The 27835-nt window shown below is 41.3% G+C and overlaps 1 protein-coding gene and 1 long non-coding RNA gene across 4 annotated transcripts in view; both read right to left on the reverse strand.

Annotated features, from left to right (window-relative positions):
* Window positions 1–1412: 1412 nt before the first annotated feature.
* Window positions 1413–27835, reverse strand: part of LOC146503487 (roundabout homolog 2) — a 72535-nt gene continuing 46112 nt past the window's right edge. For 2 of the 3 annotated variants that reach the window (XM_085131314.1, XM_085131315.1), the window contains exons 10-25: window positions 26427–26508; window positions 26034–26199; window positions 18788–18954; window positions 18320–18441; window positions 17892–18108; window positions 16017–16135; window positions 14948–15125; window positions 13494–13712; window positions 12503–12545; window positions 12272–12408; window positions 11902–12189; window positions 9691–9829; window positions 7531–7853; window positions 7215–7331; window positions 4490–4660; window positions 2798–4171 (exon numbers count right to left, since the gene is read on the reverse strand). In XM_085131314.1, the coding sequence (XP_084987440.1) occupies window positions 4035–4171; window positions 4490–4660; window positions 7215–7331; window positions 7531–7853; window positions 9691–9829; window positions 11902–12189; window positions 12272–12408; window positions 12503–12545; window positions 13494–13712; window positions 14948–15125; window positions 16017–16135; window positions 17892–18108; window positions 18320–18441; window positions 18788–18954; window positions 26034–26199; window positions 26427–26508 (2625 nt within the window). In that variant the 3' untranslated portion in view covers window positions 2798–4034. Of the gene's footprint in view, window positions 2677–2797; window positions 4172–4489; window positions 4661–7214; window positions 7332–7530; window positions 7854–9690; window positions 9830–11901; window positions 12190–12271; window positions 12409–12502; window positions 12546–13493; window positions 13713–14947; window positions 15126–16016; window positions 16136–17891; window positions 18109–18319; window positions 18442–18787; window positions 18955–26033; window positions 26200–26426; window positions 26509–27835 lie in introns of those variants that run through there. The other variant, XM_085131316.1, reaches the window with a different exon arrangement.
* Window positions 19785–26027, reverse strand: LOC146503488 (uncharacterized). The gene is made up of 2 exons (XR_014868806.1): window positions 20822–26027; window positions 19785–19880 (listed from the first exon to the last, which is right to left on the reverse strand). It is a non-coding gene; the product is annotated as an uncharacterized LOC146503488 (long non-coding RNA).

The following is a 27835-nucleotide window of genomic DNA, read 5'->3' on the forward strand; positions in this document are numbered from 1 at the left end:
ACGTCCTTACCCTCACCTATGGCCACGAGCTGTGGGTAGTGACCGAAAGAACGAGATCGCGGATACAAGCAGCGGAAATGAGCTTCCTCCGAAGGGTGGCTGGCCTCTCCCTTAGAGATAGGGTGAGAAGTTCGGCCATCCGGGAGGGGCTCAGAGTAGAGCCGCTGCTGCTCCACATCGAAAGGAGCCAGCTGAGGTGGTTTGGGCATCTGACAAGGATACCCCTTGGGCGCCTCCTGGGTGAGGTGTTCCAGGCATGTCCCACCGGGAGGAGGCCCCGGGGCAGACCCAGGACACGCTGGAGGGATTATATCTCTCGGCTGGCCTGGGAACGCCTTGGTGTTCCCCTGGATAAGCTGGAGGAGGTGGCTGGGGAGAGGGAGGTCTGGGCCTCTTTGCTTAGGCTGCTGCCCCCGCGACCCGGCCTCGGATAAAGCGGATGAAGATGGATGGATGGATGGACAATAATGCACACCACACAACATGTTAATGACATGCAGCAGCCTCATAGGGAAAACAGAGGGAGTTAAGAAATTCTCAGGCCACTGGAGGAACCTACAGCCATAATTACTGGCCTAGTCACACTAGAGAAAAAGTAGGGCAGTAACCTCCAAGAAACTAGGAAAAGTCGGCAGGTGCTGTTGGTTACTGCATTGAATCTTTCAGCATTTTGCAAATACTTGCAGCGACCAACTGTTTACCCAGAGGCTGAGGGTGTTGCATGCTCATGGGAGATAATTTTTGATTGGAGGTTGCACAGGTCGCCTGGTGGGAAGCAACCTCTGCGTAAACAATTACACTCTAACTTGGACCGACTACAGTTGCTCTTAGGCAGATTGGTGAAGGTTTGCGCCTAATTGCCATCTTATTTATAAATGCAGACGGATTGCCAACACATTCACTCTGAGTCAGACTGTACAGATGAACACAACCTATCTGCAACGTGTCTATTGGCAATTGGGGACTTGGCTCAGCTGGTCCCTAAATGGTAATATTCATACACTACATAAAAATAAGTGGTCTGTGTTACTTTGCAGTTACATCGCTTTGCAGAATTCACATTAATGCACATTTCTGTGCACGTAGACAGCAACAGATGTCAATTGCCATAATATCACAAACAGATTTCAGGTAACTGTCAAATGGATCCCATGCAATGTTGTTGCTGTTCTATCATCATCTCGATGCTCCACAGTTATTTAAAGACATCGGCTAAGAGTAGTCGCACAGACCTGATCCCCATTTTTCAATCGACCATTTCAAAGGCAGTGAGATCAAGTTCATTTCACACCGCTGCAATAATTTCGGTTGTACTGTGCTCCCAAACCTCTTTTTTTTCCTACTGCGGCTGTACCAAGAATGGTTGAGAGTCCCACAATCCAGCTCCACCTATAAGTTTGATCAAAAAGGTAATCTTGAAGATAAACATTCACAAACATTCCCATATTAGCGGCTTTAAACTAAATGGAAGCGTATTGTTATTTACTGATTAGTGCATATATTACTGTTTACCACCTCAGTTTACTGTGTTAGTACTAATTTAAGTAAAACACAACATACAGGTGAGGGTGAGGAGAAGCTTTGCAGGTGTTAATAATTTATTTTATTTGCACAAAGCCAATTCACAGCAGCAGTCTTCTCGGGATGCTATTGTATCACACAGCAAAGCTCCTGCATCCTGGAGAGAAAGAACAAAAGAAAGCACATATTTCATTCCACTTAAACATTTAGAAAATGTGCGCTGTTTAATTAATAATTTACATGCTTGATTTAGCATAGCTTTTTAACTTCATGGTAAATTTCTCATATGAACCCTTCAGACTCGCTTGGATTTAATAAGGTTTTTATTTTGATTTTTCGCTACCAAATACTCATTATGAGTTTGGCCGTCGAACACAGTTCAGTGACTCTTTAATGATGACTGTGGATATCGTTATCGAAAAGCAAAAATACGGCATTAAATAAAACGCTCACTCATGTATGCACATAAAGAGGGCCGAGTGTGCACAGATCACCATCATTCAGTATAACTCAGAGATGGATGGAAATGTTTTTCTAACAAATGCTTTATTGGTCGGTTTAAAAATGAACACACCGGTGATCTACAGGAGTACCACAGTACACAGTCACACAAAGATTACAGAAAAAACAGCAGCACACACAAACACGACACACATGCACGCGCACGCACACCGACATGATGGGTTATTAGCACATTATCTGCCTCGTGATGTCTCCCATCATTTTGGTTTGATGGTTCAGGAGTAAACAGAAGATACATTCAATAATCAGCTGTACAACAATGTAATACTTGGATTCAACCCTAACCACCCCCACAATTTGTTAAAAATACAATATTTTCCCGCAGATCCGCAGATTTTTGTAATATATTTAACCATATCTTTTAAAAAAAATTTGGAAAGATGTCTATATACACAGAGGAGGAGTAACGGAAATCACAAAAAATAAAGATTAAATCACTAAAATAAGATTTAAAAAAAAAAGAATAGAAATAGTTTGTGAAAAGGCAGATGGCAAGCCTCGACACGTTCCCTTTTCTCTTCAGTTTTTCAGCAGATACCATGGCAACAGATTGATGGTTCGCAAAGACGGGAAATCAGGGAGGAAAAATGGACGGTGTCACATGGCGTAATCGGCGACTGTCTACATGAGATTCTGGAAAGAAAAGACACAACAAAGATTAATGGGACAACAGTGTATGACTGCACAGATCAGCATCATTTAAATACAGTTTACAACAAGCATGAGCCTGAATGATTGAATGATTTTTTTTTAAATCTGCAGTTGTTTAGTGGGTAGTGCATGAAAACTGCTCATTCTTTAAAAAACTGTTTAAAAAAGACAAATTGCTAAAATTAATATACTTTGAGGAATCCCAAAAACAATAACTCAGATGACATTATGGGTTTTTTTTTTAGATGTATTTCTTAAATGTTCCCAATTATATTACATTTTATTCCCAAAGACTCTGAAAAAAAAAATACACCAGATATATTGAATCATATCTCAATAACAGGCACCAAATCATGCTCTGAAAATGAGATTTGAAAAGTGATTGTGGACATACCAGGCAGGAGGATGGCTAGAAAGTAAGAGGATTATATTTGGGCGCTTCAACTTCGCTACACTCCTCACAATTAAGGCCTCACTCACACAGGACTAGAGACCAGTTGGCAAACCTCTTGGTCGTTTGGGAAAAATGTGTGTCCCCTGATTAATTTCTGTTGGCCAGTGATTGCTGGCAGTCACAAAGTGAAATTAGCCGCAACCAAAAGCCTTCTTGTAATTTCTTTAGTAGCTAGCAGACAGTCACACGTCTGCACGCTGAGTGGCAGTGAAACTGGAAAGAAACTTGTGTTTGAGCCAATGAGCAAGCAGGTTCACAGCCAGACTACTCTTCTTTGTCACATCGGTAAAAACGATGATCTCAAGGATGACATCACTGAAGCCACATCCATTTTTTATTCTGTCTATGCAACCAAGATGTTTAAAAAAAGTGCAACTGTAACTTTGAAGGCAAACAGTCTGCATTTTTAGTTTGTGTCATGCTATTCACAGTTAGTTAGCTATGCAAACTACAGGAGCAATCACAGAGAGGTTTTTTCCCTAGTGACCTGCTGCTGTCACAGCTCAGTCACGCAGACTCTAGGGCTGTGAGACTGAGCAAACAACAAACAGGCTAAACTTTTAAGCCTAAAGATAGCGACTTTAATTAGAAAAAGACAGATTTCAGGAGTGTGTTGCATACTCATTAGTAAAGCGTGGAATTATTTCAACTGCATCTATTCAGCTGTCTGTAGGTCTTTTTTAGGTTAAGTTAAAAATCACCACAAAATCTATACTTCTAGATTTTACTGAGAAACTGCAGTACTTTTTTGAGTTTTAGATAACTATTTTTATCTCTCCTCCAAAAGCTGCAGTAAACTTTTGCCATTCACTGTCTCAGCCTGCCCTCAGGTTGCTGTTGAATGGACTGTGCACCACATTATAAAGGCTATGTCTGTTCAGCGGTATCAGCCCCAGTGTACCTCATTTCTCCTAAGACCAGCACTAGATGGTTGCTGAAACACTCCTCCACCAAGGGACCCGTAGTTTGACGTCTGGACGTTGGGCACGATGCTTGACTGTCCGTACGGGATTACATTCTTATCTGCAGATGACAAACAGATTACTCAAAGTCACAGCTGTATTTATATAGGTTAAACCCTGAGTGATGGAGCACAGTGCAAATAGACCCCCTGCTACTAAAAGCAAGGCTGCTTGACTATGGGATGATAAGTGTGCAAACATTCGGTGGCAGTTGTTTCTTTCTCAGCCCAAAGGGATTTGCATGGAGCATCATAATAACATTAATACATATCAGTTGAGGTCCAGCTGTTGAAGCTAGGCGGCATGCGATGCAAAGACAGATGTTGCTCTTTTATCTTTTTCCTGAATGATGCTCCAGGATGTTGCATTATGTGCTTACCCTGCGATAACCACTTTGTAGATCCTCTTCTTTCGGGTGAGAAATGTTCTCCCCTCTTCTGAAGAGTGGGTGAGTCACTCCCCTCTTTGTGTGCTCGACTGCGGCTCAACACATCAGCCAAGAGCTGCAGGGAGTCATCTGTGCGGAGAGGAGCCGGTGGAGGGGGGAGCTCTGCACATGATTGATAATTGATGATTAAAAAAATAAATAAACAGAGAATTTTGACTTTAAAGAAATAGTTTGACATTTTGGGGAAAAGACGCTTAATTGCTTTCTTGCCAAGAGTTAGATGAGAGGATACCACTGTCTGTTTATTATATATGAAGCTAAACATAGTAGTGCACACAGTAATCTTTGCACAAAGACTGGAAACAGTAGGGAATGGTTAACTTAGTGCTGCTCTAAAGCAGCAGCAGCAGTGCCTCTAAGGCTAACTGATTATATTTTGTTTGTTAAATTAGGAAAAAAGCACCAATGGAAAACTACAAATGGCAATTTTACATGGTGCTATTAGCCAAATTCACAGAAGAGAACGCATTATTTAAAACTCTCAGGGAGTAAATTAACGATCGTATTTGCCAAAAAGTTACTACTTTATAAATAAGCTTTACTAAACATTTACAAATATCAGAAAGACCAGAAATAATCCAAAGTGAATTCTTGCACTTGATTATGAAGTCTGCTGCCATGCTAGCCACTCTGGGGTGCTTTACTGAGATAAGTGCTAACACCAGAATGCTGTTATGCTCACAATAACAATGATGACCTTCCGAGGGGTCGCCAAATATAATGTTCTGGTTCTGACATAAACGGTAGTAACCAGACCGAAAAGCAGCGAACATTTCGGTGCTTTATTTCGGTGCTTTTTTTTTTCCTGAGATGTCACACACTTTGAATTCTAGCCAATCATTTTACCTTTGCGAGCGTAGTAGGTGGGCCCAGGTACGTACGTTCTTTTAGAGCAGAGCTACAGATTAAAAATGCCCAATGCGAACCGGTCAAAAGTCTGGCTGTACTTCACAGCAAAAGATGCAAACACAGCAGCCTGCAACAAGTGCTTTAAGCTGATACTGTGATACTGTCAAAGGAGGTAGCACCTCAAATCCGATGAAACACCTGGCGACGCATAGCGTTTTTTTTTTAAAGCCGAAAAATGAAAAAATTGATAGCTTGCTGAGAGACCTCACACCGTGCACATCGGGTGTGGTGCCTGTTATCGGACCCAGAATTAGCAACATCCCCCAAAAACCCGAAGAGGAGAGTCCTGGCCCCTAGCCCTGCCAGTGTAGCAGAAATGATGACGGATGATGATGCAGCAGCAGCCGTTCTTCTCTGCGTGAGTAGCTTAATGTTGTTTGTGTATAATTTACGTTGAGTAGGCTAACCACGTTATTACATTAATGCATGTAAGGTGAACTAGCAAACACCATCATAGCTACATGCGGCTGTCTTCTTGTTTGATGGCAGATACTTCCTTCACCTTGGCCAAAAAGGCTAAAATGACCAAAGAAAAAGCGGAAAACAGTTAAACATGAGAGGTTTTTGGACAAAGTTTGTGTTTTTTCCATTGTTTAAGCACTGCTTCCAGCCAAGAGTGATACCATATCTGCCCCATAGCTGCAGAAAAGGCTAACATTGTTATCTTTTTGCAAAAAAAACAGCTGAACATGAGAGGTTTTTGGACCAATTTTGTGTTCTCCATTCTTTAAGCACCGGTTTGAGCACCGTTTAAGCACCGGCACCATTTCAAAAGTACCGGTTTGGCACTTTGCTTAGGCTGCTGCCCCCGCGACCCGGTCTCGGATAAAGCGGATGAAGATGGATGGATGGATGGACGGTTTGGCATCAGATAAAACCTAAACGATACCCATCCCTAATGATGATATTTGTTAATTAACTGTAAGGTGTGGCTGTTAGATAACTTAGAAAACTGAACAGACTATGGTGCCTTATATACATCACCAAAGCTATTAGAATCCAGTCTCTGAGGAAAATGAAGGTCAGGAAAAAACAAACAAGGTCAATTTGGCAGTCCAGCCAGCAGCTGTTGAGATATTTAAGTAAGTTAACTACAAAACATCACATATTGATTTGTGAACTTACATTTGAAAGGCTGAGGTTTAGTAGGCAAAGGCATCATGTTGCATTAAAGACTTTAGAAAGATGTATACAGAGGCCATAAATTAAGTGTACCCTTTTCTTTGGACTTCTAAATAGCTCGTCAACCTTCAGCAGCAAAAGAGCCAAAAGAGCCATTTTAGCCCCTCCTACCAAACAACGGGAGAAAAAAAGGTTGCACAGGCTGGGGGATCAGACGTATGGATAATGGATGTAATTGGGAGAGGATAAATTAGTTCAAATTAGGTTTTTTTCACATAATTATTTTTCAAAGCTTGTGGGAACAGCAGCTGAAGGGCTAAAGAGCCGCATGAGGCTCGTAAACCACAGGTTACCAACTTCTGTTCTCTGAAATCAGACTTCTTTTTGAAACTGTGAGACTCGCCCCCTGCTGGCCACTAGAAAGAATTCACATTTGAGCCACTTCCTCACTGGCTTCTCTTTTCAGATCTGGAGGCTACAATCATTTTTATACACAGTCTTAATTGGTGACCGAACACACTAAAAGAGCACTCCAGAGAGCCAAGCTGCCAGAGTGGTTAATATACCTCATTTGTTTTTCCAGCCTAAAACAGAACTTAGAAGCATGCGGTGGAGCACATCATACCTGCTTCACTGTGCAGATCTCTCTTGTTTGGTCCATCCTTGGGCGTTTTCTTCTTACTCCTGGATCTGTGCGCCGGGGCTGTGGGGCTCGACTCTGCAGCTGTAACAGGAAATTGTCCTGACGGGAAAGAACACTGATGTCATCCTCAGGACACGAACAGGGAAAACTAAGAAACGCTGAGCGTCACTCTGAATAAATGCGACATGATTTTCGTGTACAAATTCTCTCCGTTCAGTTACATCATAAACTAAATTATACATGACACTATGTGGTTGTGTGTGGATGCTGTGAAGCATTAAGCTGAATTCAAACTGACCTTTACCAAGGCTTTCCCCTTTGAAATCATCTACCCACTGGCTAGTGCGGTATACCTCACTGCCATCCTGGGCCTTCATGTTGGTAAACAGATCGGGGTTAGACTGGGAGACCAAGTGGTGACGTGCCAAGAGGTCAAAATGCTGCAGTCGTGGACTGTCATTAGGCTTGGATGCATCTTGCTGGTGGGGAGATGTCAAAGTTGCAGTGTAGGACAGCTCATCTGGTTTAGAGGGCAGGCTGGGGAGTTCCTCCCTGGAAGTGTCCATCAAGTAGGTTCTGGCTGGCAGAGGAGGACACCAGTCATCGTCCTCCTCCTCAGAGCTAAGGGACAAGAGAAGGCAGTGAGTGTGCATCTGTGAGGGAATTACCACAAATAAAAAATTGCTTATAAACAACACTGCAGATGTGAGTGAATGGCTGAATTAACCACCAATCCCTGTCATCAGTTTACACTAATCATGTTTTACTGAATATTTTAAGTATCATACGGTTTTGTGCAAAAGTCTTGAGCCACCCTTTATCTCTTTATAATTTGCCAGGATGGTATTAGATGGTTGATAAAAGGCTGATGATACTTTTCTGTGTTCATAATTCCATCAATTTTGACAATATCTCCAACACCACTTGCTGAAATGCTCCAAACTATGACAGAGTGTCCACCATGTTTTAAAGATGGCTGTAGACACTCACTGTTGTGCCTCTCTTCTTTGGGTTCATCAGTCCATTCAAGTTCCCGTTTGAGTTGTAGCAAGCACCAAGCAACCAAAAAACGTTGCTTTGAAAGTGGTCAGGTACAAGGAGTAGACTGAAACGAGCCACGCTAAAAAAAAAAAAACCTTTGAAAAACCTCCAGAAAGCCAGGACTTTAGAAAGGAAGGGTGACTCAAGACTTTTACAAAGTACCGCACAGCATTAAACAATCAGAGATGTAAAACTACCTGCTGTGGCGACAGAAAAACAAAAGCAATGTAATGTTTTTTTACTCCCATGAACCTGCATTTTATTCACACAGACAACTAAGTTCAAACATTCGGTATGTTTGAACTTCTAAGTAAAATATCAGCTCATTTAGAACTTAATGCCAGCCTTACTTTTGTTGAAGTGGGGTCGTTAGAAACTGAACAAATTATGGAAAACAACATTTTTTTTTTAAAAATTCACTGTTTACTTTTTTCCTCATAGCAGAGGCTTCACAGACCAGCATGTTGAGAAACGAAGCTGAAATGAGCCAAGATTTTAGACTTTAAACAAATAATTAGTGATTTGCGCTTACAGCTACTACAGATGTGTGTGTTTACTTGTTGTTTTTTCCGTCTATGAGGATTTTGTGATAATCTGCAAACTAAAACACACAAATGTCAAGCTGCTAGATCACACAAGCTTGTAACATGTCGAAACAAACATCTGGTGTTGAGATACTTCCAAGTATTTCTACTTGTGCACAGAAATACCACTAACACCACTACATATATAAAAAATATTCAAATCAATTCAGTTTTATTTATATAGCACCAAATCACAACAACAGTCACCTCAAGGCGCTTTATACTGCAACTTAAAGACCCTTCAATAATAATATATATTAAAAAAATAATAACCTAATTTCAAGTCCTTGTGGGAAAAGGGAACCAGTGTAGCATTCCCGAAGACCAGAACCACCTCCATAATTTCTGTTGTCACTTCAATGCCGTCAGGGCTAATTTAATGAACGATGTGTCATTGAAAAGGCAAAGTACTAATCCAGCCTGTCAGATGGTGGCTAATGTCGTTAGGAAAGACACGGCACAGTCAGACCAGCCCTCCGATCCAACCCCGATATGTCCGCAATCTAATCTGTCAGAACTAGTTAGAGTGGACGCTCCCTTCTGCAGCCCCAAAGCACGATCTACTCACTGCCTGCAGACACAGCTGTTAATGTGAAAACTCCCCAGACTCCAAACTTCACTCGAGTTTTGCTTGGCAGTCACAGCACAGTTCTAGGGCAGTTTTGATATCCATCTGCCTTAACTGCCTCTGTCATATAGGTGAAGGCAGAGGCCTCCATGCTAAAAATAAACTGACTGATCACACAAAAATAAATGCCACTGTTCTTGGAGGGGGGGTAAAGAAGTGGCCTTAACAACAACCTGACATTTAACAGTGCAGTGATTTGTCTCACCTGTGCTGCTCATCTTCTGTGTGTGTTTTTGTACGGTGTCCATCTTTATTGGCGGGAAGAGGTAGAGACAAGACATCCACCCAGGTGAGAGGACCTGCCTTGGATGATGACCCAGTAGTCCTCTGCTTTACCAGTTTGTCTAAAAAAAACCAAACAATGTGTGAGCCATAATCGTTGTGTTACTCGTTTCCACACTAAAGCTCAAACTGCTTGCTAAGTAAAGGTTTTTAAATATGTCCTTTCTGTGTCCACAGCTGTTAGCACCTCAAAGAATTTTCCTTTTACTGGCCATTTTATATCATCAAGGGCACCTTAAGCGTCTGTAGAGTCACTGGATATCAAAAGAATGAAGCACTTAACCTCCGCATATCTTTCCATTCGCACAATATGTTTCAAAGTTTCAGAGCATGGCAGGCTTATTCACAAAGCACCTTTCAATAAGCCAATTCAAAGCCCAGGATATTGGATATAAAAGGGCATTTAAGTATATTATATGTGAGTTAATGAAGCTGCCCAAGCTTTCACATGTGGGTGGAAGTATACGTGTTGTAGGTGGTTACAACACTTGCATATAAGAAAAGAGATGAAAACATTGCACTATGGCAGCCATATAAACTATCTATAAAACAAAGCACATTTTTGGCCAATGTCAAGCTATAGAAAAAAAAGGCAGCTCACTAATATTTCCTTTTTAAGGTTGCCGTGCTCTAATAAATGTAATTACACAAGCAACGTCTCAGATTGTCACACGTAATCACAAGTCTACACGGTTTTATGAAGTTAACTTATTACTATGGAACTGCAGTGCGTTCAGAAAATGAAAAAAGATGAATGCAGACCTTCCCGTGTAATCATGTCGTTCTATATCGTCCAAGAAAAGATCTCATCACTGTGCAATCTCGTAATTAAAACGTCTTAAAAAGGTTAAGGTGGTGATGATGATGATGATCCACTTTGAATAACAGAACAGGTGTTTTCCTCCCCGCAAAATTAAATGAATGTGTGATTTTCAAATGGTCATTAACCGTCTCAACAGATTTTCAAGAAGCATAATGCTGCCATAACGACAACCAGTGTTGGTCAAGTTACTTAAAAAAAATAATTAGTAACTAATTACTGATTACTTCCCCAAAAAAAGTAATCCCGTTACTTTACTGATTACTTATTTTCAAAAGTAATTAATTACTTAGTTACTTAGTTACTTTTTAAAAACATGATTTACAACCCGAATAGGTGATAAAGCGATAGATCTTTCAGCCCAATTCTACTTTTTCTGCATAATCCATCATACAAAATGTAATCAAATGGAAAAGTCTCTTTTTAAAACTTGTTTTATTAGTTTTAATCTTTTAACTTTATGCATCAAGCAAACATTAAATTATCTGCACCATTCTCTGACTTGAATAAATTAGTTTAACATTTAAACCTATTTTCTGCACATTCCAGCACATAAAATATATTTTTTGTGTGTTTACACTCACTCTTTCAAACAGATGCAAGTAAAACACAGCAGAAAATAAATAAAGTCACAGACTAGCGGTCCTTTTGCTCTATTTTCACCTGTAAAGCAGGAGTTGGCTAGGCGGAGGTTTACCCTGGTGCAGGTGTGTGGTCTGTGGAAGAATCCGCTAGTTTCTCTGTGAATTTCCCATTACGTCATAGTGCACTCGGTGCTTGCTCGGAAGTTTAGGGGTTTTTGTTCGCTGAGAAAGAAGTTTTCTTCCCACGCACAACGGACACTAATGTTTTTGTCACTTTTTATGGAATCAAACTCAAAGTAAGGTCAGTACTTCCAAGCTTTAAACGCTGCACGCTCATACTCTCTCCCGCACTCGATACATGATCCATTGTTGATCTGCACACAGCTGTTGTCACAAACGTTGCACTCGCTTACGTCACTGTCATGAGACATTCTCGCAAAAAAAATCACGGTTTTAGTAACGCAGTAACGCAGCGTTCCTACGGGAAAGTAACGGTAATCTAATTACAGTTTTTGCAATAGTAATCCCTTACTTTACTCGTTACTTGAAAAAAGTAATCAGATTACAGTAACGCATTACAAGTAACGCGTTACTGCCCATCTCTGACGACAACTACAGAAAATTATTTTTCTCATGACTGCGTATAAAGAGCATGACAGACAACCACATTTCCAATTAAGCTGTCCAAAGATACATTTTTTAATCTTTTCCGCTTCCACAAAATTCTCACCGTTGCTCTTCTTGCTGTACTGAAGCTTGGCGTATTCAGATCCAGAGTGACCAGACTTTATGGTCCAATGATCCAAGTCCTGCTCCAGACCTCCAAACCCACTGTTTGACAGTATTGGGTTGCTGCTGTACGGGTCTGGACCCTGGTTGTAGGACGTGCTCGAGTAGGTGTCGTAGTACGCCAGGAGGTCGTCTTCAGCCGTTGTGTTGATGGTGCTGTAGATGGGACTGTCGTTGGACGCCGCGCTGTGCTTCTCTGACTGGTTCGGGTAGTTTATGATCCCAACAGCTGCACAGCAAATGACTATGTTACATTAACAAGGACAATCTTTTATTCAGCACTCTAGCATTTCACATCAGAGAGCTCTTACTGTTGTAATATCTCTCTGAATCCAGTTTGCCAGAGCAGCAGTTGACCGAGTCTTTGCTGTTGTGAGTGAGGGTTGGAGTGGGCCAAGAGTCTGCCAGCCAGGGGTAGTTGCCCATATTTGATCCCAACAAGCCAGGCCTGGGAAGAAAGATTAGATTATATCAATACTGCTTCTATGAAACACACAGTGACACTAATCATCTGATGAATCAAATCATAACGTAGAGTTTACCCTCCATTAATGATTCCTGATCCCTCACTGTGAGCGAAGCCAACTGCAAGAGGAAAAAAGAGCAAAGTTATAAATTTGGAAAACAGCAAAGAAGGTAAAGCTTTTGCCTTAAGTCCCTTTTTTCCCCCAAAGAGCCACTGAAAGATAAAGATGTTTTGGACCGAATTATCATGCTCCATAACCAAATAAACAGTTTATCCCACACGGAGGTTTAAGAAAGCAGATTTGAATTGATATTTTATGAGGGTGCACTGTTGACCTACATACACCAAGAGGAACACAGCAGATCTATATAGAGTATGCCCGCAATACATAAAAATGCAGATGTCATTTTTCTGCTGCTGGAGTTTCTGGAGTTAGGGATGGTTAAAATCCATTTTTAATTAAATAAAGAAATCCATACCATAAAGAGAAATATATACATGCAACACTATGAAATATTAATGCGTAAATTAAATTGCATATTTGCTCCTAAGGCCTTGAGCCATTATTGAACAAATACATCTCAAAGTCAGACAAGAACTGAGAACTGATGTGCTGTGTGCTTCTGAGCCAAAGGGCATCAAGTAAAGTGTGCGCTGAGCTTTTTATATATGCTTCAGAGTGTCTCTTGAGGATTTTTTCTTTCTTTTTTTCCCTTTGCTCCTGCCATGAAGACTACCCATTGGGAATAAATATATTTTAATTAACTGAATATGCGATTAAAGTGCAGGCATCGCTTTGCAAAGCACAAACTAAAATCGAAAACATTCATCACTGCTCCCGATATCCCCGGAGGTCTATTAAGAACTTTGTCACCTGTCATTGGATGAAAACAAAATCTGATGGTTTGCGTCTTTTTTTTCTCCGTTACATAATGAGTCGTCTGTGACAAGGTTCATCAAATCATCTCGAGTCCTGTGACAATAACCTCTCCTGCTTTTTCCTTTTTTTTCTCTACCTAAAGCAGGTAAGTAAGTCATAGTTAATCCCCCCTCCCCCCCCCCCTCACCTGCTGGGGTGTATGCGAAGGATGTGGTATAGTGTCCCAGCTGCTTCCTCCTTCGGTGGCGACAGTATAGCCACCCGCTGAAGCCCATCAGCACCAACCACGCAGCCACACCCAGCCCAGCGATGAAGGCTGGCTGGCGGATGACGCTTGTGATCTGCTCTGCTATGCTGAGGTCATCGCCCTTAGTCACGGTCGTTGAAGTCTTCTCAAGCGGGGGAGCTGAAAGAGAAGCGATCCAGTTAATCGAGCCACATGACACACAGCCAAAGCAGAGAGCTGTCAGTCACTTCAGGGTAGGAAAAAACACAAGCTTTTTAAATGGTTTTGTTTCCTCACATATCATTCAGGTTGATTAAATAGTTAACTGAGTAAATTCTTCTTTTAATGGGCCAGCACAGTCGAGGGGATTAGGATCAGATTGGGGCATTAAAGCACTTGAAAACTGGTTAAGTTATATTGATTTTATTTGTGGACATACTTCCTGGCTGCACAGACACGCATTAGGAGATGTGCCGGAGACGCCCCAAAGGAACAACAGGTGGAAAGTTACAACTTACAAGCAGTTTATCTTAGCCATCTATAATTAGTCTGCCATCTATAATCCAGTTTTGAGATCCCTTCCCAGATGCCTTAACGCCCACTCACATCCTGGGCCATTTGACCTCAGGAAATAGGGTGGGGCCAGGTTTCACAGTGGATTCACCCGAAACCTTGGCTGTCTGTGACCCACACCCGTTTTAACACCTTGGCTCGTGTGATTAGGTAGAGGATCAATAGGGGGTCCATGACCCTCTTGTTGGAAACTTCTATAGGGCTTAAAATCTGTTGCTCTGGTGGAGAGTCCCAAGTTCACTACGCATGGTTGCAATTATTTTGGGGTTGTAAATGATCTTTCCCTAGTGTGACTATATCATAAAACTGTAACTTGCATTGGTACAGATTAAACAAGACATAGAAGACATGCTAGTTTTTCCACCTTTGGTGTTTTTAGACTTTTTGATAAGTCAAGTTAGATCCAACAGAAGAAGTTAGAAGATCTCACCTAACTTTCATCAATAACTCAAATAGGTAAGTTTCCCATGTTTTCTGTAAAAGGGTTACAAATAAAAGAAAAACATTTCAGGAAACACTGGAAGCAAAACATGTTCTTTGGAAGCAACGTATCTTCTCTGACTATGTGACTAATATAGTCAAGTAAATTTAAAAGCAGAGCCACAGAGACACAAAACTAAACCAAATAAATGCCAAACGTATTATGCAATCACAGCTACTGACTCGAATTCGTGACAAACACCCTGCAAAAGTTAGTGTTGGTGATGCATCAGCTTTAATCGTATTCATGCAGCGCAGTCAACTCTCCACATACACATTTTACATGTGGTAAAGTCAGCTTGCAGAGTGCGTCTTTGCATATTTCGGCGTGTGTAGTAACTGTAACAGTTTGACTGACTCACTGAGAAGCAGGCTGACAGGCAGACTCTGAGCGCCCACACCCAGGCTGGTGACAGCAGCCACCATCACCGTGTAACGGACTTCAGGCAGCAGGCCCGTCAGCAGGATGGACAGGACTGCTCCATCCACGGTTCGGTTTATCTGGTTCTCCTGCTCAACGCCGCTGCCCAGACACCAGACCTGAGTGACACCAGAGTTTAAGGTCCTCACAATTTAGGCAACTCGCACATGAAAGTTGCTCTACAATGGTACAAGACTACTATCCATAGGATACAAGCAACAGGTACAAGGAGTGCTTAGTATGTAAAATCTTCCCTTCCAAGGCTTCGCACCACCTCTGCCATAATCCCCACACCTGTCCACATTCATCAACACTGAGTAAAGCTTTTATTTATTCTAAATCTTCTATAGAGCATTTGTGATGAACACACTAGGAGTTACAATGAAAATGTGTCAGGTAATACCGTGCAATATTTTCTTCCGTCAGCCTTTGAGGGCTTGAACAAAATATTGGGTGAAATATTTAAGGGGATTAAATATGATCCCTGCCTTTGGCTGATGATCCATCACACATTCAGAAGAATATGGATTCTCATGATCAGACTCATAACTGTCTACGTGTAGACACACGACAGCGAGAGGGAATCAAAACAATAGTACTCCGTGTTCTATTTTGATGTTTTTTTCCACGCTCTGGATAAGCAGCCTGATGATTAGTAATCAGTGTTGCGCTCATTCTAAGAGACAGATAATGAGAACTCTGTGTTTTTTTCCACAGAGCTAACAGATGACAGGGATGGTGACTGTTCAGCTGAGAATCTGATGACACAAAACCGAGCAGCATCGCAAGTACTGGCAACGCATAAAAGGCAATGACTAATTACTAATTGTTCATTAAAATCTGTGTTTTTTCACAAGCATCTAAACAACCAAACCTGGGAAACACTGAGTAATGCCTGCGCACAGATGCAAATCGAAAGAACAATTTGCTCCCTTTATTCGCTTTGCTGACGAGCTTAACAGCAGAAATAAGCACCAGAGAAGAAGACGAACAGTAAAATATGGCCTCACCTTGTACTCCCTAATTATGCCGCTCTGAATATTATGAGGCGGCGGCTCCCAGGACACGCTGATACTGGTGCTGTTGGTGAGCTGCACCACTGATACAGCCTGTGGAGGGGCACACAAAACTGCAAACAGAGATAAGAAAAAATGAGATGTTACTATAGTTATTAATACATACCAGAGCTGTGATAATTCCTGCACAATTTCCTGCAAATAACAGATATAATTTATAGAAACTAGAAGAACCTGAAAGAAAATAATCCTTAATTACTTATTTATAAGCACTCTCTATAAGAAATCATACAAATTAAACAGTGTCTTTATTTTTCAAAATTAAGAGGTTATTTCAGAATTGTTGCTAAATTAATTAGAACTCATTCGTTCCTTTGCTGTCTGATAATCTAACTCCACTGGAAAAACACTGTTTTTAAAGGATTTCTTTGCCTCATCTAAAGCACTTGAAACTGTTTAACTAATAAATCCCTCCACACTGATAAATGTGACTAAATATTATAAATAAAAAATAGTTCCTAATAAATTAAAGAGCTTTAATCAGTTTTGGAAGGAAACATGTTATTTTACTTTCTTGGCAGCAGTCCTTCGCTTTGCTCAACAAAAGCTGGACACAAGTGGCTTAATCTAGAGATTATGGTTAAAATCACACCTCTAAAGCTCCTAAACTAACATAATACTAACCACATTTTATTAAACCTCTATCTATGAGTTTTATTTTGAAAAAAAAACCCTCTATTTTTGAGTCCAGGCTAACTATTGTTATTCCCAGTTTCTATGCAAAGCTAAGCTGCTGGCTGTTGCTTCACATCGACTACAAAGAAACAAAAGAGGATTTAACTGGTATCTCGAATTTGTTTAAACACATATGCTAAGTCCGGAAGCCATGAGCCAAAAAACAGGTGCAGCAACTGAGTAAAATATAAGACAAAAACAGAGTTTGTAAAATTGTATCAAGCCTGAAAGTCAACATTGTTCAAATCAAATATGTAGATCAAAATCTGATGGTACTTCCATCCATGTTCATAATTCCATCAATTTTGACAAGATTCCCAACACCACTGGCTGAAATGCAGCCCCGAGTAATGACAGAGCCTCTACAGATTTCTGTCCACATTAACCTCTTTCCTGACATCCTCTGTATAAACTGATGATTTGAACAAAAAATTTGGAAATTTTGGATTCTTTGCTCCATAAGACGTCTCCGCTGGTTTTCAGTTCTTGTGTAATTTGGCACAGCTCAGCCTTTTCTCCTTTTTTCTCTTCCTTAAAAATGGCATTTTGACAGCCATCCTTCCACTGAGACCATTTGGGACGAGGCTTCAGCGATCAACTGAAGGTTGAGATTCATTTTCTGGGTCCTATGTCAGGTCTGGATATTTTTTTCGGTCTCATTAGGACATAGCATTCAGATACTCTCCCTCTGCTGTAGATCTGTATAGGTTTTTGCAACAGGCCGCTAATAACCAAGTGCACGAAAATACAGTAAAAAATTGGTTCTTTCCCAAGTTATGTGTCGATACATCGCTGGCTCATTCTTTGAGTTCAGTGCCTTTTTTATGCTTGAATGAGTCAATGAATAAGCAGCTTAATAAGCAAAAAAAAGAAAAAAAGAAAGTTCCTCTGAACATGCTCAGGCACAAGGACTGGACTGAGTTAGAAAGCAGCTAATGTCCAAAGAAAAACTGTGAAAGACCTTAAGAAAGGATTATTAGTCAAGACCACTTAAAAAAAAGTACAATAGAGTTTGGCTGCTGTGCAAACATAAAGAACTGTGGGGTGTTTTAAGACTTTTGCACAGTGTTGTACTTGCTTACTACTAGCTAGCATTACTTGCTACTGATTAGGTTATTAATACACAATCCTTACCCTCCTCCGAGGTACGCAGGAGAACCATGAGGCTGTCATGCCCTTGTAACTCATTGAAGTAAGGCCGGATCTTGACCTCGTACTCGGTACCACTGTGCAGATCTGCTAAGATGGTACTGTAGTCAGACGTGGCCTCCACATCTTGGACCAGCCAGGAGCTGCCAATCGTTCGATAAAATATACGGTAACCCTGAACATACCGCGACTGACGGGCAACCTAAAAAAGGTGGAAGACAAAAAGCACAAAAACATGGTCTCACATTTAAATCAGTTATCAAAAGCAGGGAAGCGTAACCAGCTGTTTCTCTACACGTTGATCTATTGGCGTCATATAATGCTGAGCAGAGTTTCTGAAGCTAATGTTTGGAGATTAGCCTGTCCTCCACACATTACAAGCTGACTTTGAAACCCATCAGTGTTAATCTCACACTCCATGAAATCTTGGCGCTCGTAGGAGACAGAACCATCGGCTTCTGCAGGTAGACAGACACCTCTCCCAGCTCTCTCTGCACCTGTCTGTGGTCCACTCCCTGTTCAGTCGGACTCCCATCTAAGACAGCAAAGAAATCTAATCAGTCCAGGCTGGCAACGTGAAAACAAAACAGCTGAATAGCAGAAATTCAGCAAAACCAGGGAACAACTTTTTGATGAAATTCAACATTGCTCCCGGCAGAAGAGTATCACACTGAGAAAGCAATTAGTTTTGAGACTGCACATGCAAAGCAAGTTTTATTTTTCCAAAGCATGTAGCACATTATCTCTGCCTCAGCTCTACATCCAATATCTAAAATATACTGCCTCATGGAAACTGAAATCAAGACTGAACTGTGAATAATATAATGAAAAACATTACATCAAAAAAGGATTTTTTTTTTCTTTCATCTTATGTAACTCACCCTGCGTCCTGACAGGCTCGGAGATCGGACTGGGGTCGCTGAGGCCGTACGAGTTGACTGCTCTGACGATAAAGAGATAAACGGTGTTGGGGAAGAGTCCGACAACAGTGTGCCTCTCCTGCTTCACATGGTCCGCTACTGTCTGCCAGGTACTGCCCACTGATTGGCTGCAAGATGGATAACGTCAAAGAAAAGACTATCTTAAAATTGAATTTCTTGTGATGAAGATCTGACTGTCAGAGTGAACGACTGAGATCAAAACAAGTGTGTGAACATGACTTAAATGGTAGGTCAAAGTCAAGTCTTTATCAGGAGCGTGTTTGCTGCCTGAAAGAGTTCGGATAGCTGCATGTAAAGTTGGCGCGAGGACTACAATAAACAGCTTCAAGAGATGCTTCTTTTCTCTCTCGTTATCTGTCGTGTTACCATGAGATAACAAGGTAATGGGCTTGATCACAGCTCTTCTGCTCATGCCCTAATTGCACAGACAGATGAAAGTAGAGATGCCAGGAGAGATCTGAATTTTGCATATTTAGGAAATATGGCAACTGCAGTTATAATAGTCACCCTCATTAAGGGATAAATAAATTTTTTAATCTTGCTAGCACAAGAAAATGAAGTGTGATATCTCAAAAGCTATAAATATGAGCCATGGCTGTTTTTTTCTCTTCCTAATTAAATGGTTAAATTATTTTGTCAGAAGAAAAAAAATAACAAAAATGCAAAAAAAAAAAAAAAAGTTAAACTTCTCTTTTAAGAAGTTTCATATCTATTTTTTTTAGATATACTTTAGATACACTTATTTTATTAAGTACACCTATTCTTAAAAATATCCAATTAGCCAATCACAAAGCAGTAAGTAAAAGCTGTTCTGCATGGAGATAAGGTCGAGATGACGTGCTAAGGTTCAAGCCAAACAACAGGATGAGGAAGAAAGGTGATATAAGTGACCTTAAATATCGTATGCTTGTTGGTGCCAGACGAGCTGGGATTACTATTGTTTTTTAGGGAATGGTCTGAAGAAGATAAAATATCTAGTAAGCGGCAGTTCTCTACGCGAAAATATCTTGCTGATGTCAGAGCACAGTGCCAACTAGGGATGGGTATCGTTTAGGTTTTATCCGATACCGGTGCCAAACCGGTACTTTTGAAACGGTGCCGGTGCTTAAACGGTGCCCAAACCGGTGCTTAAAGAATGGAAAACACAAAATTGGTCCAAAAACCTCTCATGTTCAGCTGTTATTTTGTAAAAAGATAACAATGTTAGTCTTTTCTGCAGGTATAGGGCATATATGGTATCACTCTGGGCTGGAAGCAGTGCTTAAACAATAGAAAAAACACAAACTTTGTCCAAAAACCTCTCATGTTTAGCTGTTTTCCACTTTTTCTTCGGTCATTTTAGCCTTTTTGGCCAGGGTGAAGGGAGTATCTGCCATCAAACAAGAAGACAGCCGCATGTAGCTATGATGGTGTTTGCTAGTTCACGTTACATGCATTAATTTAATAACGCGGTTAGCTTACTCAACGTAAATTACACACGAACAACATTAAGCTACTCACGCAGAGAAGAACGGCTGCTGCTGCCATCATCATTTCTGCTACACTGGCAGGGCTAGGTTCATCGGATTTAAAGTGTGACCTCCTTTGACAGTATCAGCTTAAAGCACTTGTTGCAGCTGCTGAGTTTGCATCTTTTGCTGTGAAGTACAGCCAGACTTTTGACCGCTTCGCCTTGGGCATTTTTAATCTGTAGCTCTGCTCTAAAAGAACGTACGTACCTGGACCCGCCTACTATCCTCGAAACGTAAAATGATTGGCTAGAATCTAAAGTGTATCATTCCATACCAGTTGGTGGCGGTAATGCACCTTTCAGTTGTTTGCCAACCGCCAATAGAAATGTAAGGAAGAAGAAAGTGTATGACAGCTCAGGAAAAAAGAGCACCGAAATAAAGCACCGAAATGCGCGCTGCTTTTCGGTCTGGTTACTACCGTTTATGTCAGAACCGGTGCCATGATGGCACCGGATACCGGTACCCATCCCTAGTGCCAACACTAACTCAAATAAACACTTGTTACAACCAAGGTATGCAGAAGTGCCTCTCTGAACATCGAAGCAGATTAGCTGCAGCAGCAGAAGACCACAGCAGGTTAAACTACTGCTAAAAAAAAACAGGAAATTAAAGTGGACAAAATGAGTAGATAAGTGTTGTCTGGGTCTCAGTTTCTCATTTGGATGGTAGGGACAGAATTTTACATAAACATCATGACAGGACTGATCATCCTGCCTTGTACTGTATCAGTGGTTCAGGCTGCTGCTGGTGGCCCCTTAGTACCAACTGAACATTGTTTAAACACCACAGCCTGCCTGAGCACTGTCACTACCCTTGTCCAACAGGAGATTTGTTCCGCAGTGACTGCGTGACGCTATCATGTCAATAAGGACCAAAATCTCAGGGGAATGTTCCCAGCAACGTGTTCAATCTCTGCCATGAAGAATTAAGGCAGTTCTGAAGGCAACATGGGATCTTAAGTGCATTTCTTTACAGTGCTGCAGTGGTTAGCACTGATGGCTCACAGCAAAGCGGTTCTGTGTTTGAATCTGTGTGGTTTGCATGTGCTTGCCTACTCCAGCTTCCTCCCGCAGTAAAATGACACACGTGTCAGGTTAATCGGTGAATAAAACTTGGCTGCAAGTATGACTGTGAAGGGTTGTCTGTGTCTGTATTTTAATCCTATGATGGACTGCCCAGGGAGGACCCCTACTATCACCCAATGACAGCTGGGATAGGCTCCAACCCCCCTCCCCCGTGATATTTAAAATGGAAAACAGTGAAAATTTTCTTTTAATCTCCTAAAAAGAAAACTAAAATAGAAAACTGACACCACAGTCTTAATGCAAATCAGTGCTAATCTTCTTCTGGCTGCAGCCCCATATTAAATGAACAGATATCAATCTTCTCGCTTGACGCTCAGCAGGCACGTGAACAAGAAATGTTTCAGCAGCCTCTGTTGAACGAGCAAACAAATTAAAGAAATCACCAGTCGCTTCTTGGATTCATGAGTTTCTGTTCACTGGAAGAAAAAAAAACCCCTCATAGCTGCTTCTCTCAGCTTGCTAACAAAGTTTTATTCCGTCTTTAATTGCAGCAGGTTATAATGATGACTACTGAATGAGCCTGGCGAGGATACAACAGCTTTATGCTGTGCAGGTACGGGCACTATCAAGCAGCATGAGTGCAGTTTAACATTTTCCTCAGCTCCAGGAAATGGCGAGGCAATTACATCAAGCAGGTCACAGCTTTTTCTCCTTTCTTCTGTGCCTTTTTCTCAATAAATGTTCTCCAGAGAAACAGTTTTGCCATTTAAGACTCGCATTTCTATTTTTTTATGGGGTTTTTTTTTGGCTTTGTTTTCAGTGAAAAAGGAAAATGCAACTGCTCCGTTTATACAGTAAATACTCCATCTAGATTGCCTCCCTTTTAAAATCAAAAACATAACTCTTGCTATGTTTGTTATAAAAAGGCATACTGCAATCATAAAAGTGTTTCTTTCTTTGTTCCTTCTGATCCACAAAAACTAACAACTCATTGGAGTTGGAGCGTGTAGCGCTGAATGGATCTTTATCAGCTCTGTGTGCAAATGTGCCAGACTGAGCTTTCTGCCTGCACAGAAAGAAATCTATGCGTGCTCGTGTGCGTGCATGTTTGTGTCTATACACTTTTTCTGTACCCCCCGTCCTGTTTCTATAATGAGTGAACTTCCAGCTCGGCTCACATCCTGCGATTGCCCCAGGACAGGACAGAGCTGCCAAGCTGACCACTGCAGTAATTGTCTCTTCTTTCACTCTCCCTGTCTCGCTCAGGACTCTAGTTGGTTGTTAGGGCTGCTATGGCTCTCCTCGGAAAAGCCGCGGCTAAACACTGATGTGGTGGGTTTCACTTTGCAACGTGTGGTAACAGAAGTGTCTCTCCCTCAGGCAGAGATGAGTCATTTCCAAAGTCTAATGAGTCTAAATGAAGAAGACTTCATTATCTGGGAAGAGTCAGTCAGACAGTGAGACCTTTATCAAGGGTGGAAGTCGAGGCTGCCTGTTTAACTTTAAGTCAGGAAGACAGTATATTAAGGTAATAAATAAATTAAATAGATAAAATTCAAAAACCAAAATAATATGTGTTCTACTGCAGCTCCTTTCAGTTTGTCCTTGTTTGTGGGTCTCTCTGCCATTGAAGAGTTTCCCATTTCTCCATTTGAATTTGCCTGAATCTGAGCACAGAGTATCACCTGTATCCATCCTGCTACTTTGGTCAGCAGTCACATCATCAATAAACACTAGTGATCCAGTTTCACTGTTAGCCATACACGCCCATGACATTGCCTCCACTATGTTTGACAGGTGATGTCACGCCGGATCGTGACCTGTTCTCTCTTTTGCCATTTTTTTCTTTTCCCCTCATTCTGGTTCATTTGAATTTCTTAGAAAGGTTTGTAGTTAGGGATGGGTACCGGTATCTGGTGCCATGATGGCACCGGTTCTGACATAAATGGTAGTAACCAGACCGAAAAGCAGCGCACATTTCGGTGCTTTATTTCGGTGCTTTTTTTTTTTTCCTGAGCTGTCACACACTTTGAATTCTAGCCAATCATTTTACGTTTCCGAGGATAGTAGGCGGGTCCAGGTACGTACATTCTTTTAGGGCAGAGCTACAGATTAAAAATGCCCAAGGCGAAGCGGTCAAAAGTCTGGCTGTACTTCACAGCAAAATAAGCAAACTCAGCAGCTGCAACAAGTGCTTTAAGCTGATACTGTGATACTGTCAAAGGAGGTAACTCCTCAAATCCGATGAAACACCTGGCGACGCATAGCGGGTTTTTTTTTTTAAAGCCGAAAAATGCGCTGTATTTGATAGCTTGCTGCGAGACCTCACACCGAGCACATCTACTGCGGGTGGGTTGCCTGTTATCGGACCCGAAGTAGCAACATCCCCCAAACACCCAAAGAGTAGAGTCCTGGCCCCTAGCCCTGCCAGTGTAGCAGAAATGATGAGGATGATGATGCAGCAGCAGCCGTTCTTCTCTGCGTGAGTAGCTTAATGTTGTTCGTGTATAATTTACGTTGAGTAGACTAACCACGTTATTACATTAATGCATGTAAGGTGAACTAGCAAACACCGTCATAGCTACATGCGGCTGTCTTCTTGTTTGATGGCAGATACTCCCTTCACCCTGGCCAAAAAGGCTAAAATGACCAAAGAAAAAGTGGGAAACAGTTAAACATGAGAGGTTTTTGGACAAAGTTTGTGTTTTTTCCATTGTTTAAGCACTGCTTCCAGCCAAGAGTGATACCATATATGCCCCATAGCTGCAGAAAAGGCTAACATTGTTATCTTTTTACAAAAAAACAGCTGAACATGAGAGGTTTTTGGACCAATTTTGTGTTCTCCATTCTTTAAGCACCGTTTAAGCACCGGCACCGTTTCAAAAGTACCGGTTTGGCACCGGTATCGGATAAAACCTAAACGATACCCATCCCTATTTGTAGTCTTTTTAAATATTTAGTCTAACCTCTGGCTTGAACCTTGTTGTAAACTCTTTGTATTTCCATTCATGAAGGCGTCTTTTGGTTGTCAGCAATGATAAAGCTACCACATCGAACGTGTTTGTAATTTGTTTTGGTTTTTTCTTAACCATGGAAAGAATTCTGTCATCACTCATTTTAGCTGTCTTTTTTTAAAACGGTGATTTGTGACAGAAGGATAGCAGCAAGTGTAAAAGGGAAGGTTAACAAGATGGTTATAAGACCGTCTATGATGTATGATTTGGAGACAGGAGGCCAAGCTGGAGGTGGCATAGTTGATTTGTCTTAGGCGTGACCGGGATGACAAGTGAGTACATCAGAGGAACAGCTCAGCTCACCTCAGTGGTTGGAAGACAAAGTTAGAGGGGCAATGCTCAGATGGTTTGGACATGTGCAGAGGGGAATAATGGATATATTTGACAAAGGATGTTGCATATGCAGCTATCATGCAAGACCACAAAGAAGATTTATGCATGCAGTAAAACGGACATGCAGAGCGCTGGGTGTTGGGGACAGGGGGGGAGATTATCTGCTGTGACGACCTCGAAAGGAAGCAGCCGTAAGAAAAAGAAGTTGATTTGGACACTCCAACAGTTTTTGCTGTCTCTAATTGGTTTATTTTGGGTGGGTGGGGGTGGGGTTCCATCCAGTAATAGCCTTAACTTGCACTAAAATCTCTTCGGGCCTCATAATCAAAATTACAGCCAAATGTAGAAAATACAAATATAATTACACTTTTAATCAACTTCACATGACTTCATTTGCCACGAAGTAACAAGGTAACAGGCCTCACTTCGCCATGAAACTGCTCGTCAGTGCAGTTAATCGTGTGCCTCTGAAAACTGGGGACTCTGTATATGAAAATGTCTGTAACTACTAAACAGTTTTTGTGAAACCTTTTGAATTAAAGCTGAAAGTCTGTATTTCTACCACATATTTGTTTGATTAAAAATCCATTATAGTGGAGTGCAGAGGCAAAGCTACCAGTATATGGATTTAGAGCTTTAAAACACATTTCAGCAGTTACACTTGTTAAAGCGTCTGGTAGCACCAGTAGTTTTTCATGGTCTTTCTTCATCTTCTATTAATGACATTCTGACTCAATATAGACCTGACCTCAGCAAGTCAACGTGTGACCATTACTGGACAAAACATAAAAAAGCATAAAAACCTTTCAGCAGTTTTTTTTTTTTCAAAGAGGACTGAGTGTGAAAAAGATTTCTGCCTTTCCTCTGATTTGAGGCTTTAGAAAATCTAACCCATGCTGAGAGACTTTGGTCAGTCATGTTTCTTTCAGACCAGATTTAGTGAAGGGTACAAATAGAGACAAGAAGAAGAAGTGGAAATGGTTAAGCAGAGGAAATTCACCATTATTAAGGGTTTAAATCTATGTACAGCAAAGCAAGAAGTTATTAATAAGCTTTACTACTGTAACACATTTTTAAAAAGCTTTGTCTTGTTTTACATTTGACCAGAGCTTTGTTTTTGCATTTAGTTTACTGTGGATGGATGGATGGATGGATGGATGGATGGATGGATGGATGGATGGATGGAAGGATGGATGGATGGATGGTTAGCCTGTATTTGCTGTGATCTCGAAATTTCAGATAAACTGAGACAAGTCCACAAAAGACTGAAAAACAAAAGTATGCTCCTGTTTTGAAAACTCACCTGAAGGCTTCGATAATGTAGGAGGTGACAGCGGCCCCGCCTTCATGGGGATTGGACTGCCAGGTGAGGGTGACTGTGTTTTTGGTCACCTCCGTTATGACAGGCTTCTGTGGAGGTCCTGGAAGCTGGATGAACTCAGAAGCTCTGGACACTGAAGAACCTCCATCTTTCATTACAGAAACACACACAAAAAAACCCATAATTACATCATATCAGTGGTTTAGTTTGATTAACATTTTATCTCAAACTGTACTTTGTCTCGTGGAGGCTACAGATTGTGCTCCTATGAAGAACACTGGCAGACTAAGTAGTAGGAAAGGAGGTGTAGTTGAGGAGTGACAGAGTGTGAAGTGTAACAGACAGAGAGACTGTGGCGAGTTTCAGTCTAAGTACCTCTGACAGTCAACATCCCACTCCAGCTCGACTCTCCTGTGGTGCTGGAGACCACGCACGTGTACATACCCGAGTCCGTGTCCTGTTAAACAGCAGTCAGCATTTGAGACAGACTTTAAAAAAATAACACAATAAATGCAAACACTTTCACTTTTTCAGCAATTTTTGCTCATTTTCACTTGATGCTTCTACTCCACTAGACTTTTACGACATGTCAAAAAGCAGTTTTATACATAGAAGAAGTTATATAAGGCATGAGCTAGCCATAGCATCCACCACAGCAGTAGTGAAGTAAATCAAAAATAAAGAAGCTAAGGCTGTAAGCTAGTTCAGGCAGCTCGAGTTGCACAGCCCTTCATACATCACACACCAAACTCATCCTGCCTTTTTGGTTTGTTTAAGCTGTAAATGTAGCGTGTCACTGCTGCTACCCCGCATCATTACCTGCTCTTTCAACCCCTTCACCACCCCAACATCCACCTGTAAGCTCCAAGGGTGAGTCATACTCATCTCTGCCCTGTTGCTACATGTAAATACTGCAGGGAGCGAGGAGCTTGCAGACAGCACGCTCTAACTGTTGCTACGGGCCTGCTGTGATTTTGACCTTGGCGCTGTGTCTTGTTCTTTCTTCAGTAGTAGATGCCACCCACTTTCGTGCAACTGACTCTACTCAGCTATTGAGCCAAAGTACTTAAGACCAGAGAGAAGAGAGCTCCAGTGCCAGAGAGGCTTTTTTGGTTTTGAAGCTCGTGAGCTGTTTGTGTTGTCGGTCATTAACCTTTTTATTTTGCGCTTTTGTTTAGTGACCACCTCCTGGGCTTTGCTATGTTTCTCTTCTTTTGAATTGGATAGCAGCTCGTCCATCTCTGTCTGTTTAATTATTAATCAAAAGCTTTACTTTCATATTTTGCCTTCATCTCTCTTTTATCAACACTTTTTTTTGTAACTTTACCTTTTTAGTGGATCGTAACACTATAATGAAGCTTATGTGTGAGTAATATCAGTAATCACTCATCTGCTTGCTTTCCTGGGTCTATTACATCACTTCCTCTTTCCCACAGTGTCAAATTCAATACCAGCATCGCTATAGTCCATCTAGTCCAATCATTTTCTTGCATGTCTCTTAAGAGCCAATCATGTCTCTGTCAGCGTACTTCAAATCTCAGCGATCTTCTGTCACTCTGCCTTTCAGGCCCCTGCAGCCCACCTCCTCCTCCCCCCTCTCTGCCTCACCCTGGTCACTCAGCCATCCTGCTGTGATGGTTTATCAGAGTCTAATCGCCAAACAGCTTGTTAATCAAATTCTGTATCTTAATAAATCATGTTCATTTTTTCCCAAGTGTCCTCTCTTTATCTAACTTATTACAGCTTAAAAGGAAACAGACAAACGGACTTAAACAGTTTTAACT

The sequence above is a fragment of the Neolamprologus multifasciatus genome, chromosome 14, assembly GCF_963576455.1.
Source record: "Neolamprologus multifasciatus chromosome 14, fNeoMul1.2, whole genome shotgun sequence".
In the NCBI taxonomy this organism is placed as follows: domain Eukaryota; kingdom Metazoa; phylum Chordata; class Actinopteri; order Cichliformes; family Cichlidae; genus Neolamprologus; species Neolamprologus multifasciatus.